Source organism: Anopheles coluzzii, chromosome X (genome assembly GCF_943734685.1).
Source record: "Anopheles coluzzii chromosome X, AcolN3, whole genome shotgun sequence".
Classification (NCBI taxonomy): Eukaryota; Metazoa; Arthropoda; class Insecta; order Diptera; family Culicidae; genus Anopheles; species Anopheles coluzzii.
The window spans coordinates 8,875,213-8,888,196 of NC_064669.1; the positions used below are offsets into that span (position 1 = coordinate 8,875,213).

At 46.1% G+C, this 12,984-nt stretch overlaps 2 protein-coding genes across 6 annotated transcripts in view; both read right to left on the bottom strand.

Annotated features, from left to right (window-relative positions):
* Nucleotides 1-12,984, bottom strand: part of LOC120958277 (ephrin type-B receptor 4b) — a 261,361-nt gene that overhangs the window by 236,427 nt on the left and 11,950 nt on the right. The gene's annotated exons all lie outside the window — the stretch shown is intronic.
* Nucleotides 1-12,984, bottom strand: part of LOC120956520 (uncharacterized) — a 91,913-nt gene that overhangs the window by 12,163 nt on the left and 66,766 nt on the right. For all 5 annotated transcript variants that reach the window (XM_040378050.2, XM_040378058.2, XM_040378040.2 and 2 more), the window contains one exon: nt 10,667-10,880. In XM_040378050.2, coding sequence (XP_040233984.2) covers nt 10,667-10,880 — 214 coding nt within the window. The remainder of the gene's footprint in view (nt 1-10,666; nt 10,881-12,984) is intronic.

Consider the following 12,984-nt stretch of genomic DNA (forward strand, 5'->3'; position numbering starts at 1 on the left):
ATCGAACTCAAAGACCTGGAGACAACTTCGAACTCTCTAACTAATAGTAATTCAACTTCAATATTCGAAACAACACTTCCAATAGCTTTAATGCTACACACTAGAAACACTAAGCTTCAAGATGTTACTTCAGTAAACGTCAGAACAGGAATGAACCATCACTGGCTGAAATAGGACCTAGCTAGAACAAAACCGCTCAGCTTTCTCGCTCTAACTTCTATGCCGTATCATCAGTGCACTCATACACACTCAGCTTAGCACGTGTGAGACAGCACTATTTCTATATGCTTTCTCTCACCCTCCGTCGTCTCACTGCATCCGTATCTACTAACTTGATCTGCGTGCATGCCAATCTGAGTGCGCATAGCGCACTTTCGTCCAAACGGATAGACCTTCAAACATAAATTCAGATTACACACAAGTGCATTCCTGCATGATAACGATTCAAAAGCATCGAATGACGGTGACAAACTGCCCAGGTGCACAGAATCACAGCACAAAAAAGGATGTTCATGATCTTGAAATGAAATGACGCTGAGTGATGTTTTTGATGTTGGCACCCAGTAGCTTCTTTGTTTGCACAAATGCGTCGTTTATTTTTTGTGTTGGAACGATTAGTTGTTTGCTGACACTACTTTTTGGATTGATTTTGAAAATATCTGAAGAAACTCCTGGTTCGGATGTCAAGTGCCAAAAGTATTACACTACTGGCAAAAAAGGTGCACTGAATTCACACAAAATCCCAGTCCTCAGGTTTTTATGATCCAACTCTAATGTCCAGCTGGGAACTCCAACATCTGGAAGCTGGGTACTGATTCAGTTACTCTACTTCAATTAAAAACCCCAGCCGACCGTACACTAAAATCCAATCGGACCAAACTTAAATGTCTGGACAGCTTTGAACTCTCCAACTAATAGTAGTTCAACTTCGCTATTCGAAACAACACTTCCAATAACTTTAAAGTCGCACACTAGGAATACTAAGTTTAAAGTTGAGACTTCGGCTAACGTCAGAACAGGCATGAATTATCACTGCCTTAATTAGGACCTAGCAAGAACAAAACCGCTCATCTGTCTTGCTCTATCTTCAAAGTCGTACCATGATGGTACTCATGCGAACTCAGCTTAGAATGTCTGAGACAGCACTATATCTACACAATTTCTCTCACCCTCCGTTGTCTCACTGCATCCGTATCTGCTAACTAGTTCGATCGAATTTCCGCGTGTATGCCAATCTATGTGCGCACTTTCGTCCAAACTGATCGACCTTCAAACACAAATTCAGATTACACACAAGTGCATTCCTGCATGATAAAGATTCAAAAGCATCGAATGACGGTAACAAACTTCCCAGGTGCACACAACATCACAAAAAAGAAGGATCTTGATGATCTTGAAATGAAATGACGCTGAGTGATGTTTTTGATGTTGACACCCAGTTGCTTCTTTGTTCTATTTTTTGATTGGTAGTGAAAATATCTGACGAAACTCCTGGTTCGGATGTCAAGCACCAAAGGTATTACACTATAGGCAAAAAAGGCGCGCTGAATTCACACAAAATCCCAGTCCTCAGGTTTTTATGATCCAACACCAATGTCCGGCTGTCCAACGTCTGGGAGCTGGACACTGATTCAGTTACTCTACTTCAAACAAACATTCAGCTGGTAGTACACTAAAATCCAGTCGAACCGAACTCAAATGTCTGGAGACAACTTCAAACTCTCCAACTAATAGTAATTCAACTTCAAAATTCGACAAAAAAAAATACACTTGCAATAACTTTAACTCCGTACACTATGAACACTAAGCTTCAAGATGTTGCTTCGGTTAACTTCAGAACAGGAATGAACCATCACTGCCTGAATTAGGACCTAGCAAGAACAAAACCGCTCATCTGTCTTGCTCTATCTTCTAAGTTGTACCATCATGGTACTCATGCGCATTCAGCTCTAGAATGTGTGAGACAGCACTATTTCTATGTGCTTTCTCTGTCCTCTCCGTCCTCTCACTCCATCCGTATCTGCTAACTTGTTCGGTCGAATTTCTACGTGCCTGCCAATCTGAATGCGCATAGATTCGCACTTTCGTCTAATTCGGATCGGCCTTCAATCATTGGTTCAAATTACGCACAAGTGTACACATGATAACGATGTAAATGCATCGAATGGCTGCTGTCTACTTCCCAGAGTCACGAAACATCACAACAGATAAGAAGAATCTCACATTCTCAACAACATCACAACAGATAAGAAGGATCTTGAGGATATTGAAATGATGTTGACTCATTTTAGCTTTTGGTATTCAGTTTAGGGCCAATAGTGTGGCCCTACAAAACATCCTCCGCTTTGTTTTTTTTTGTGTGCCGTTCGATCGACTGGGTATTTTGTGACACTATTTTTACAGCACTACTAGCATCACCCACTACCGCACAGGCGTGCGCAAATGTATGTGTGCGCGTGTCTTTGTGGGCCACAGCCATGACAAGCATTGTTTATGGGAGCTCTACGGCGCAAGTGTTTCGATGCGTCATGATACAGGCTTATCGTCACCCATCAGGGGAAGTCACCAACAGGTGATCATATCGTCTTGCAAACCCCGTACACCACACGAACTGCAAATCGTCGTGAAGGGGTTGGAAACCATCCCCAAGATGCCGAACATCTCCAAGATCCAGGAAGCGACAAAAAAGGGAAGAGCGCGTGCGCTCAAGCTGGTACCATAATAGCTTTTTGTTTTAATCGCTTTTCCAATGTTTTTGTTTTGGTGTGTGCGTCCATCGGAAAGGTTGGCGAAATGCATTGGACAGGGTTCGGTGGGCAACGGGGCCGCCAGAGCACGTTGCAATATTATTTGTGTGCGAGAGTGTCTTTTTGTTTTGGTTTGCTACCGCTTGCGCTACACGACTCTTTCCCGATGGTGCGGATCGTCACGGTGCCGCGTGTCGATGGATTGCGCATCATAGGCGCGGGGCAGCACAAAATTGATGGAACGCTCAATCTTCGGCACTGCCGCCACCCACCCAAGCACATTCCCGTTTCGAGCGAGGGTTGAGGAAGCTTCAAATGTTGATGATTTGTTTTTTGAGCGCATTTTGTTCCCTCTTCCTTTGCCAGTTCTACTTTCGTGCTGTATATGCATATGCACAAGTGCATACAGCACGCGTAACAGAGCACTGAGGGGAGTTGATTGGAGGGGTGGAGGCAGTTGCTAGGGGGTGTCGTATACACTATTGTAAATAAACACGCGGTGGCCAAGCCACAGGGTGGTTTTTTTTTTTTGCAAAAATAGACTAGGAAAAAAGAGGGAAGCTGTACCAACCGACCAACAAAAATGGCTATACAGCATTGTTTACACTTGGAAACATATGCTGTCGTACGGGCGCCTATGTTCGGCATCGGCTGGAATGGAACGATACCGGCTTTCCGTGCGTTTTATTGGAGGGCTGTAAAACCTGGTAAGTTTGTTTACAAGACGCGACAATCGGGATGGAACAATTAATTGCCTGCCTGGCTGCCCAGCGGCTGGATGGGGATGGATTTAGCGATCGTACCATATGGCAGCTCCTAACCTCCAGTTGCTAACGATAATAAAATGCTGCTCGATCAATGCTCGGAGCTGCATTCCAAACGAGGTTGAATATCTCTTTGTTTCTGTGGAGATATCGTTCACAAGCGATAATAAAATGCCGCTTGATCAATGCTCGGATGTGCTCTCAATGGTAGTGTAAAGCATCGACTCGTGCGCTCTCGGAAGCGAAAGTATCGTTTTCTTTGCATCAATCTAGCCAAAATCTTGACCGCCTAAAACGCATGTCTGTCTAGCGATTCTATGTTTATTTTGCCGTGCAAAAACATCAAGTTATGACCGTGGCAGATTCTCGCCGATCCGTCCGGACGATCAAACCCTTTTTGTTTACATGTTTAATGCAGTTTATTTTGTTGTTGTTGCGGTTCTCCCGCCAATAGGGACCACCCCCCGAGAAAGCAAGCCCTGCACGGAGCTGCTGTCGGGGCCATGTGGGCGTTGGATTGCGCCGATTGCTGCAAAAAAACCCGCGGGGGGGTTGAGATGTCGAAAATCGCCTTCAAGCATCGGTGCGCGTTCGTGCGCTCGTGTCCCAAGGTCCTCCCTTGCGCAGCAGTGTGGCAAGTGAGCGGAGCATGGTTAAATGGATGCAGGGTGGAAGGGAGAAATGAGCGGTGCAGGGGAGGAGAAGAAGCAACCGTTTTTCTTCGATCGCAAAACAGTAACGGTAGACAAAAAAAAATCAAACAAAGCAAAAAAAGATCCACCAAAGAAGGGGTAATAATATTGACTTTGCACGAACAAGACACGAACCCCCTCTCCGGTGCACAAAAAAGCTCTCTCACACACACGCACACATACGCAGCAGAGAAAAATCGTTTGGAAAAGCGCCTCCGCCGAACCGAAGATCAAAGTTCACAGCGCAGCAAGGGAAAACTTTTGGCGAGCAAGAGGGAAAGAGCGAGAGAGAGAGAGAGAGAGAGAGAGAGAGAGCGCACTACATGGACACATAGCGCACCCCAGTGCACACAGTGGGATCGAACCACTTTTCACTTTCGATCGATACGGGGGCGGGGGAACCCGAATCGAGAAGCAAATGTGAAGGGGAGGGGAGGGGAGGGGCGGGTAGTAGTCCGTGATATAATTTTTCGAAATCGACACCTTCACGCATGCATGCCGGAGTGGGTGGGTGTGACCTACAGCCCTACACACAGACTGCCGGGCAAAGAAGAAAAAAACGCGCGAGACTTCTTCTTTTTCTTCTTCTTCTTCTTCTTCTTCATCTTCTTCTTCTTCTTCTTAATTTTCTACTTCTTCTTCTTGTGTGCTTCGTCTACCTCTGTTTGCGATTAATGCTAGCTTTTACCGGAAGTGGTCACTCAGTTTCTAGCGGGTCGTCGCGTCTATTGAAGAGTAGGCGACGAACCCTCTTCGCCTTCCATCCCGGAAACACCCGGTCCGGCCCGGTGAGTGAGTGTCTTCTTCTTCGAGCGTAGCTCAACAACAACAACAAAAAAAAAACACTTCAAACATTGCACGTCCCCCCGCCACACCCCCGCGACCCCGTCAGGTACAGAGACAACGCCCTGCACAAACATGGACGGTTATAGGAGAGTTGTGGGGCTGGGATGGCTTTTTGATACGCGATTTGCATACGCAAGGGCCTAAACCACGGTGTACCCTGCCTTTGCACTCAGCCGCGTCGCGTCGAGTCCCTTGACCATCGGCATGTCACATGCCAAATGAAGAAGTCTCCGTTCCGTGTGCACTTGGCGCGGCGTATTAGGTGACGACCGAATCGTGACGTTTACCACCCCGCTACCCCGGATCGATATGGGCGTGCGATAAAGCGCAGGAGGGTAGGGGGGGGGAGGGGGAGGGGGGTGAAGGTTGCCAAATAAGTGCACCCCACCCGTCCCAACAAGGACACACGAGGCGGCGCGCTGGGGGAATCAAAATTCTTCACCCATGATATCACACGGCAGCAGCAGCAGCAGCAGCAGCTTTTCAGCTAGTAGCAACAAAACGGCGACACAGAGACGCAGAGTCTAAGCAACAAAGTTACCGAAGTCCTTGTGTACGCCACACCACGCCGCAGACTGCACGCTAACGTAACCACCACGGGCGAGAGGGACGTTATTCCCTGCTGAGTAGGTGTAGAAATTCGAACTGAAGTTGGAGCAGTGGAGTCCCAGGCGGACTAATTTCACTAATTCGTGTGGGTCCGTTGGGTCGCGGGAAGGTTGGTTGTTGGGTCGCGGGTTCATTGAATGGTGTAGTTTAGAGTGGATGAGATTTGGTAAATTCAACACACTATTTAGCGCTCTTGCTTCGCTTGATTAACATACACACACACACGAACAGCTTTTCACTAACTTCTAAACTAAACACACACACACACACCGAACACCTTCACATTTGCCAGCCATTCGGCGGGATGTTTTGGCGGGAAAACAAACGCGCACAGCGAAGAAGAAAACGATGGAAATGGGATGAAAGAAAAAAAAAACGGGAGAAAAAGGAGGAAAGGGTGGCAGGAAGGGAAGGGATATAGTGTGATAAAGCTAGAATCCGGGGGGGAGGGTTTGGGGTGGGCCGACGCGGGCGGACGCGGTTATCGCGGACTCCACAGACAACGGCGGACGACCGACGCCGTTCGAACTCCCGCTGCGTGCTGTTGGCATCGGTGAACTGACACGCTACACCGTGGCGCACTTGCCCGACGGCCCCACGATCGCACGCACAAGCCTGCACATACACACACACACACACACACACACACACATGGTGCGCATGGTTTGGTGCACTCGAACGGATACCGCTACGCGGGGCGGTACGGTGCGCGCTTTTCCATCCGCCGGTCGAAAAAAAACAACAACAACAACCTTTGCGTATTTTAGTCAGCCACCAAGGCACCAAAGGCCAAACTACTCAACCCCTCTCATCCTCCCCCCACCCTCCCCCATTTTTGTTGTGCCAATTTGTCATTAGAATGATTAGTTTTTGTTTTTTAGGCATGACACTATTAAAGAATTTATTTTAGAAGATTCCTTTTTTTCCGAACTGAGGTAAAAAGATTCAAAAACAAATGGTGCCGTGACCAGGAACATTGTTCCGATGTTGATGTTTGCAGTGCTGAATGTTGTGTTGAGTTTAATTTGTCCGCTAAAGACCCGTTTTCAGCCTGTCATTGGAACAATTTTCATCATCCGGATTGTATAGATTTGACTGTTACGTTCTGCCATATTGGATTTCACCATTTGTGCTCAAACAAACATGTATGTGAAAAATGTTTTTTATTTGTTTTTTTTTTCTACTTGAATTGAGCAATAGTGTTAACTTTTAATAAATATAAAAACTTGCAACTTACTACATTTTCTCAGCCTTCTTGATAGAATATTTATGCTTCAGCAAACAAAAAAAATCACAAATTTGTTTACATTTTTTACAGACTTTACTTATCTTGGCAAAAAATCTGAGGCTAGTTGTTTGGCGTGTGGTTTTGTATTGGAGTGCTGATATGATTTCAGCCAGCAAGTATCACATATCGTATAAAAAAGATGAATATTGTTCTAAAACCCTGAGGAAAAATTGGGGAAAAAATGCTTTAACAAGCATCAAAGCTGCATGCAATTGCTTCAGAAAAACATTCTCATTCCATTTTAGGAGAACGCTTTCAATAAAATAGCCTCAAACTGGCAAAATGCTAAGGTTTGCTTCAAAAATATACATTTTAGTACATTTTACAATCTCCGTTTATATCAATTTACATTGATTGTCAGTACAAACTTAGTAGAAAGACTAAAAATTGTGATAACATTAAGATAAAATTACTAGTGCCGTGACCAGGATTCAACAAGGCACATCACTAACAAAAACTAGAACCAATAAGTGTACAGTTAATGGCTGGTGCCGTGACTAGGATTGAAGTGTTTGTTTGTAAAAAATCCCATATAAATAGTAATGTAGTTCTACAAATGTAGCGTTGAAGCTTTTGAGTTCTTTGTATCTTTCCCTTTTCCCTGCGTTTAGCCTGTCCCACACCCAGAGGGGATTGTTTTAGTGCGACGAGGGAAACAGTGCAGGGATTTGTGGTGCCGTCGCGGGTCGCGTAACTAAAAACGTCGCCCACGTAAAACGGGGCCTCCCTTACCGTTTCGGAAGGGGAAGGAGCAGCAAAGCTCCCTTCGGCCCTCCCCGGTGATAAGACATTTGGCACAGCGAAAGGAAAAAAAAAACACAAACCAAAACCACTTGCTCCCCCCGCACGGAGCGGAGCTGGTGGTGATGGTTGAAAATTGACCTCACTTACTTCCTTCCTGCACACACCCGACCAAAAACACCCCAAAACCATCTACCGATGGAGAAAAGAGAAAACAGCAGCATTTGGGAAGCGGGCGCCCCCAAAAACACCCCCTTCCCTTCCCCGCCACCAGAAAGAAACGGCGAGGCAGGCTAAAAATGTGACTCCACACGGGCGTGAAAAACCTCGGCACACAACGCCCATTTGCTCACACACATCGGAATGACGTGCTGCTGCTGCTGTTGCTACTGCCATTTGTACCATTCGAAGGGGGGGGAGGGGAGGTACACTATGTTTGGGCGCGCCCGCTCACAACCCGTCGACGCCGCCGCAGTCGTACCGCATTTCTTTCCGCGCAGAGTTTTTGACTTTTCTTCGTCATCGCCTTTCTCTCCATCCCGGCGGAGGGAAGTGAAAATGCCTAATTGCTCCGATTTTTATGCGATCCAACGTACCGATGTCTAGCGTGTGTGTGTGTGTGTGTGGAAGTGTTTTCGGGGGTGCACAGGGTGTGGATTTTGTTGCTGTTTTGTATTTCGGTAGCCGAAAACACACGGTTGCGGTCGGTACGCGAAATTGCACGCGCCCACCAAAGATGAAGCAATAAAAGCGCACACAAGCGTGTGTGTGTGTGTGTATGTGTGAAGAGCATAGGGGGGAGCGAAGGGGTTAAATTTGGTGATGGTGAGCCACAGGAGAGAGTGAATATTTAAAGAAGAGCGCATTAGAGCGTGAAAAGGAAAACGAAAAAAAAACCCACACACTCACTCCATGTGCTCTGCCTGTTTGCACTATTGCACTGACCGTCCGTGGTGGAAAACAAATTGCTCAATATAAAAAAAGCAATAATAATAACCGTGAGCACACACACACGCACACATACACGAACGCATAATTAAAAGACACTGCCAGGCAAAAGGCAAAGTAGCAGTGCCCCGGAAGCGTTTGAAAACAGTCAAAAGCACCCGGTGAGAGGCCCGGGACCCAGGGTTGGGATGGAAAACAGAGGAACCGAAATCAGTGCGTTATCAAAAGTTCGAAAAGAAAAGTTCCTCCCCCAGCATGACTCACCCTCCCATAAGCTTGGACTAATGGGTGGAGGCATGGATTCGCGCGGGTGAACTTTTCCTCTCTAAATATGTATGTGTCTCGCACCAGTTTCAAGATAACCAGCAGAGACACACATACACAAAAAAAACGATAATTTTTGGTGTGTTTCGTTTTTCCCGGTAGGTAGGGCCGCGCGGAAACGCTTTCTGCACATACACACACACACATCACGGTTTCTGGGGGTAGCTTTTCCTCCTCAGAGCCAAAGGTGCATCCCACACACACACACACACGGTTTCCCGCTTCTTCACTTTCACCGGCCAGGCCACGAGATTTTGGTCAAAAAATGGCCCCTAATGCCTGATCGTCCGAGATGACCCGGAACGGAGACGAGACACACGCACGAACAAATCTGGTTCGTCGCTTAACGGCTCGTTGAAGTTCTTCTCCCGTTTACGAGATTTGAGAAATTGGGACCAGGCGGCACCGGCTGTTGTTGACCGTCGGTGGCGTTTTGCACACAAGTGCAAACAAATTGATTTTATCCGCTTGCCAATCCTCCTCCCAACCTCCCATGTGCTAATGTCGCCGCTGAATAGTTTTGGAAATGCAGTGCCTCTTAATATTTAATTAAGATTTTCTCTGAAACGAGTAAAACAGGTTGAAAAATATTCGGTGCCGTGACCAGGAACATTGTTCCAATGTTCATTTGGACAATTATGCTCTGTCATATTGGATTTCACCATTTGTGCACCAACAAAGATGCTTGTAAGAAATTGATTTGTTTCCCGTTTTTCCTGTTTGAAATGGGTTTTAGTATTTAATTTTAATAAAATTGTACAGGCAATAGAACAAAAGGCAACACAACAGCCTCAAACTGGGACACTGCTATCGTTTGCTTCAAAGAAATACATTTTTCGAGACGTTACAATTTCCATTTATATCAATTCACATTAATTTTTAGTGCAAATGTAGCGAACAGACTAACAATTGTGATAACATTCAGGTACAATTAGTAGCGCCGTGACCAGGATTCAACAAGAAGGCGCATCAACAAACTACAACCGTTGCTCAATGGTTTTTTGCAAATGCAGCGTCGCTTAACAAACCTCAATCAGCGCTCGACACTTTACGACGCTCGTTAAATGGTTTTATGGTGTATTAAAATATTTTAATGTTTTTTTTCCCTCATATTAATAAAGTGAGCAGCGCATGGTTCGGGTGCAATAGCGAATGCCCGGTGCAGTTGCAGATATCAGGCAGAACTGTCCCCCCTGAAGGTTTATGGTTTCCCGGCCGGTGGCGCACGCCCGATCGGTCCCTGAATCATCTGACCAGTTTATGTTTATGGCTCGAAATGAGTTTCTTATTGTAAGAATTTTATAGTGCTGTAAATGTAACCATTTAATTGAGCAATAAAAGCTGTCCGGCTCGTATGAGACTATTGCGGTTTTGAGATTGAGAAAGCCCCCCGGGCAATTGCGCACAGATTCGTGCCTGTGGTCCCCCGAATAAGGAAGTGGTAAAATAATCTTGGACATGCACTTTCACTCGTCAATTGGGATCCCTCATAACCCGGGTGCCATTGATTCTTGCACCTCCGCCGGTCAGACAAACAATTCTCAATGTGATGATGTGTAATTTAATCCAACACAATAAGCAACACAAAAATAATTAAAAAAAAACACCTCTCAGTAGTATCATAAAAAGATTGTCCAAAACGCGCCGAGAGGGAGCGAGAATAAAATATGCAACGCGCATACCCCCACCGCATCCCGCACGCCTTACCTGGTTGGAGTTCTTTCCTTCGCGCACCAGCGTCAGCTTGAGATGGTGACCGCGCAGCACGGCGTGAACCGTGCGCCAGCTCCGGTCGGCCGACCGCTTGCCGTCGATCAGCGTCACCTTGACGTGCAGTTCGCCCTCGCGCACCACCGGTTCCGTGCTGTCCGCTGCTCCGCCGTCCCGGAAGTGGGCCAGTGCCTTCGATTTGGTGCCGTGGCTGGGTACCGCGCCGTAGAAGAGAATGGAAGATGGAAGGGAAATTAGCAAAAAAACAAAGAGCGTAAATGCGGTTGGGCGGCTCCTTCAACCCGCCGTCAAGCTGTCATGCATTATGACATCTAGTAACATTTAACAAAAATAAAAAATAAAATAAAATAAACAACACAAAAACACACACAAACACAAACCAATGGAGAGATAACGTACACTCGCACACTGCGATAGGGATAAGCGGAACGGATGAGCGAAGTACGAACGAACATCAAAATGTAGAAAGAGAGAAAGAGTGAGACAGAAAGAAATTGGCCGAAAGGTGTGGAAAATGGAGAAAAGAAGGAATGCGAATCCTGTTGGAGCGAAGTGTCCAATTGGAGTTTTGCAAAATTTGCAAATAGAAGAACTAGTTGTGTTTTTTTTGTGATTAACAGAACATTAAATAACGCTGAAAACGTTTACACCAAGATGAATGTTATGTCGGCACGGGTGTTTGCGGTGGATGATGATGATGGCAGCACTAAACGATAACACGAAGGTATTGGCACACAATTGATGGAGTATGAGAACAGAGAGAAGATTGGAAAGAAGGGAAGAAAAATATTGGAAGTACCTCCAAAAAACTATTCAAATTTGATCACACTGCACACAGAGCCACACACCAAATTACACGCTGTACAATACAGACACATACACACACACACACACGCCCATAAAGATACACATACAGAATAGGTATGAAAAACAATGACGAGATGCGATGAGATGAACGAAGAAAAAAGGGAAAACAGGGGTCCCTTGAAGTATATGTACAGCAAGACACGAAAGCGCGTTAAGAGTGTGTTTCTGAACTTCTAGACTGTTTCAAGCTTTCAAGAAGATCCAGAAGAAGTAGTCTCGATCTGATCCCGTGATGCAGGGAGGTTTCGGTACTTCCCCATGCAGATATTTCCACGCACTCCACCGATGCAACGATGTCCACCGGACATTGGGCACGACATGCAAGTGTGGGTATGTGTGTATATGTGTCTGTATGTGTGGTTTGAATAAGGAGCTTCTTCTTCTTTTTTTTTGTTGGCGTAATGTCCTACAAGGACATGACCCGGCCGATACATCCTTTCGATACTTATTCAGTGCCACGCACAGTAGAATAGATAGTCAAGATCCTTACTACCGGGGGGACGGACGGTCCATTCTAAGGCTTGAACCCATGATCGGCATGTCATTGAGTCGGACGAGTTGACGTCTGTACCACAGACAGGATGAGAAGCTTGTGTGTGTAGTAGAGGGTTTAAAAGTGCATGCAGCATCAACCATTCGATGCTCTTCGTAGGAGATTTTACGACCCAACCAAGATCCAAGGGGTACCGAGTCGAGCGACTCGACCAGTGAAAGGGAAAACGCGGCCTAGATGAACCTGTCCGTCGGGCACGGTTGAACGGTTCCGTGTAATCGATTCACCCGTTTTATCGATTTCTGTAGGCGCAGAGGCGCATCCAAGAAAATTAATTATCGCTTTTGCCAACTCCCACCATCGCAAATTAAAACATTAAAAGTCGTCGTTAAACTCAAATCAGCCAGAGAGATAGAGAGAGAGAGAGAGATAGAGAGAGAAAGGAAAGAGCTCCATCAGTGCAGCGATAGACGGTCCTGTGATTGCGTTCCCTGTCTCCGTGGTGAGGTCCGTGTCCGTGTGTCTCCATCAGCGTCATAAAACTGAAACCAATTGCACAGACTGTCCCGCTACACCGTTACCGTTAGCTCCGTTAGATTTGCAAATTTTGCTTTAATGTTCGATTCTCTGCAACGATCCCACGCCCTCGGGGGCACTTGGTGGATTTTACTGCCCGAAAGTGTACTCCGATGTTGAGGGTGGTTGCTAGTGGCTTTGAATGGTAGTCGGATTGTTACGTCGCTTCTGTCCATCCAGGAGATGAACATGAGATGTGTATGTGTGTGTGTGTATAGATGTGTGATTTTAATGCTCTCCTTGCAGGAGATGCTGTTTCGGCTAAAGATCCTAATAATGGAAGCAAACGGAAGTCGCAGATGGCAGGTACTCGGAATTCGCTTTTGGTTCCAAGAAGATATCGAAGATGCGTGTTGTG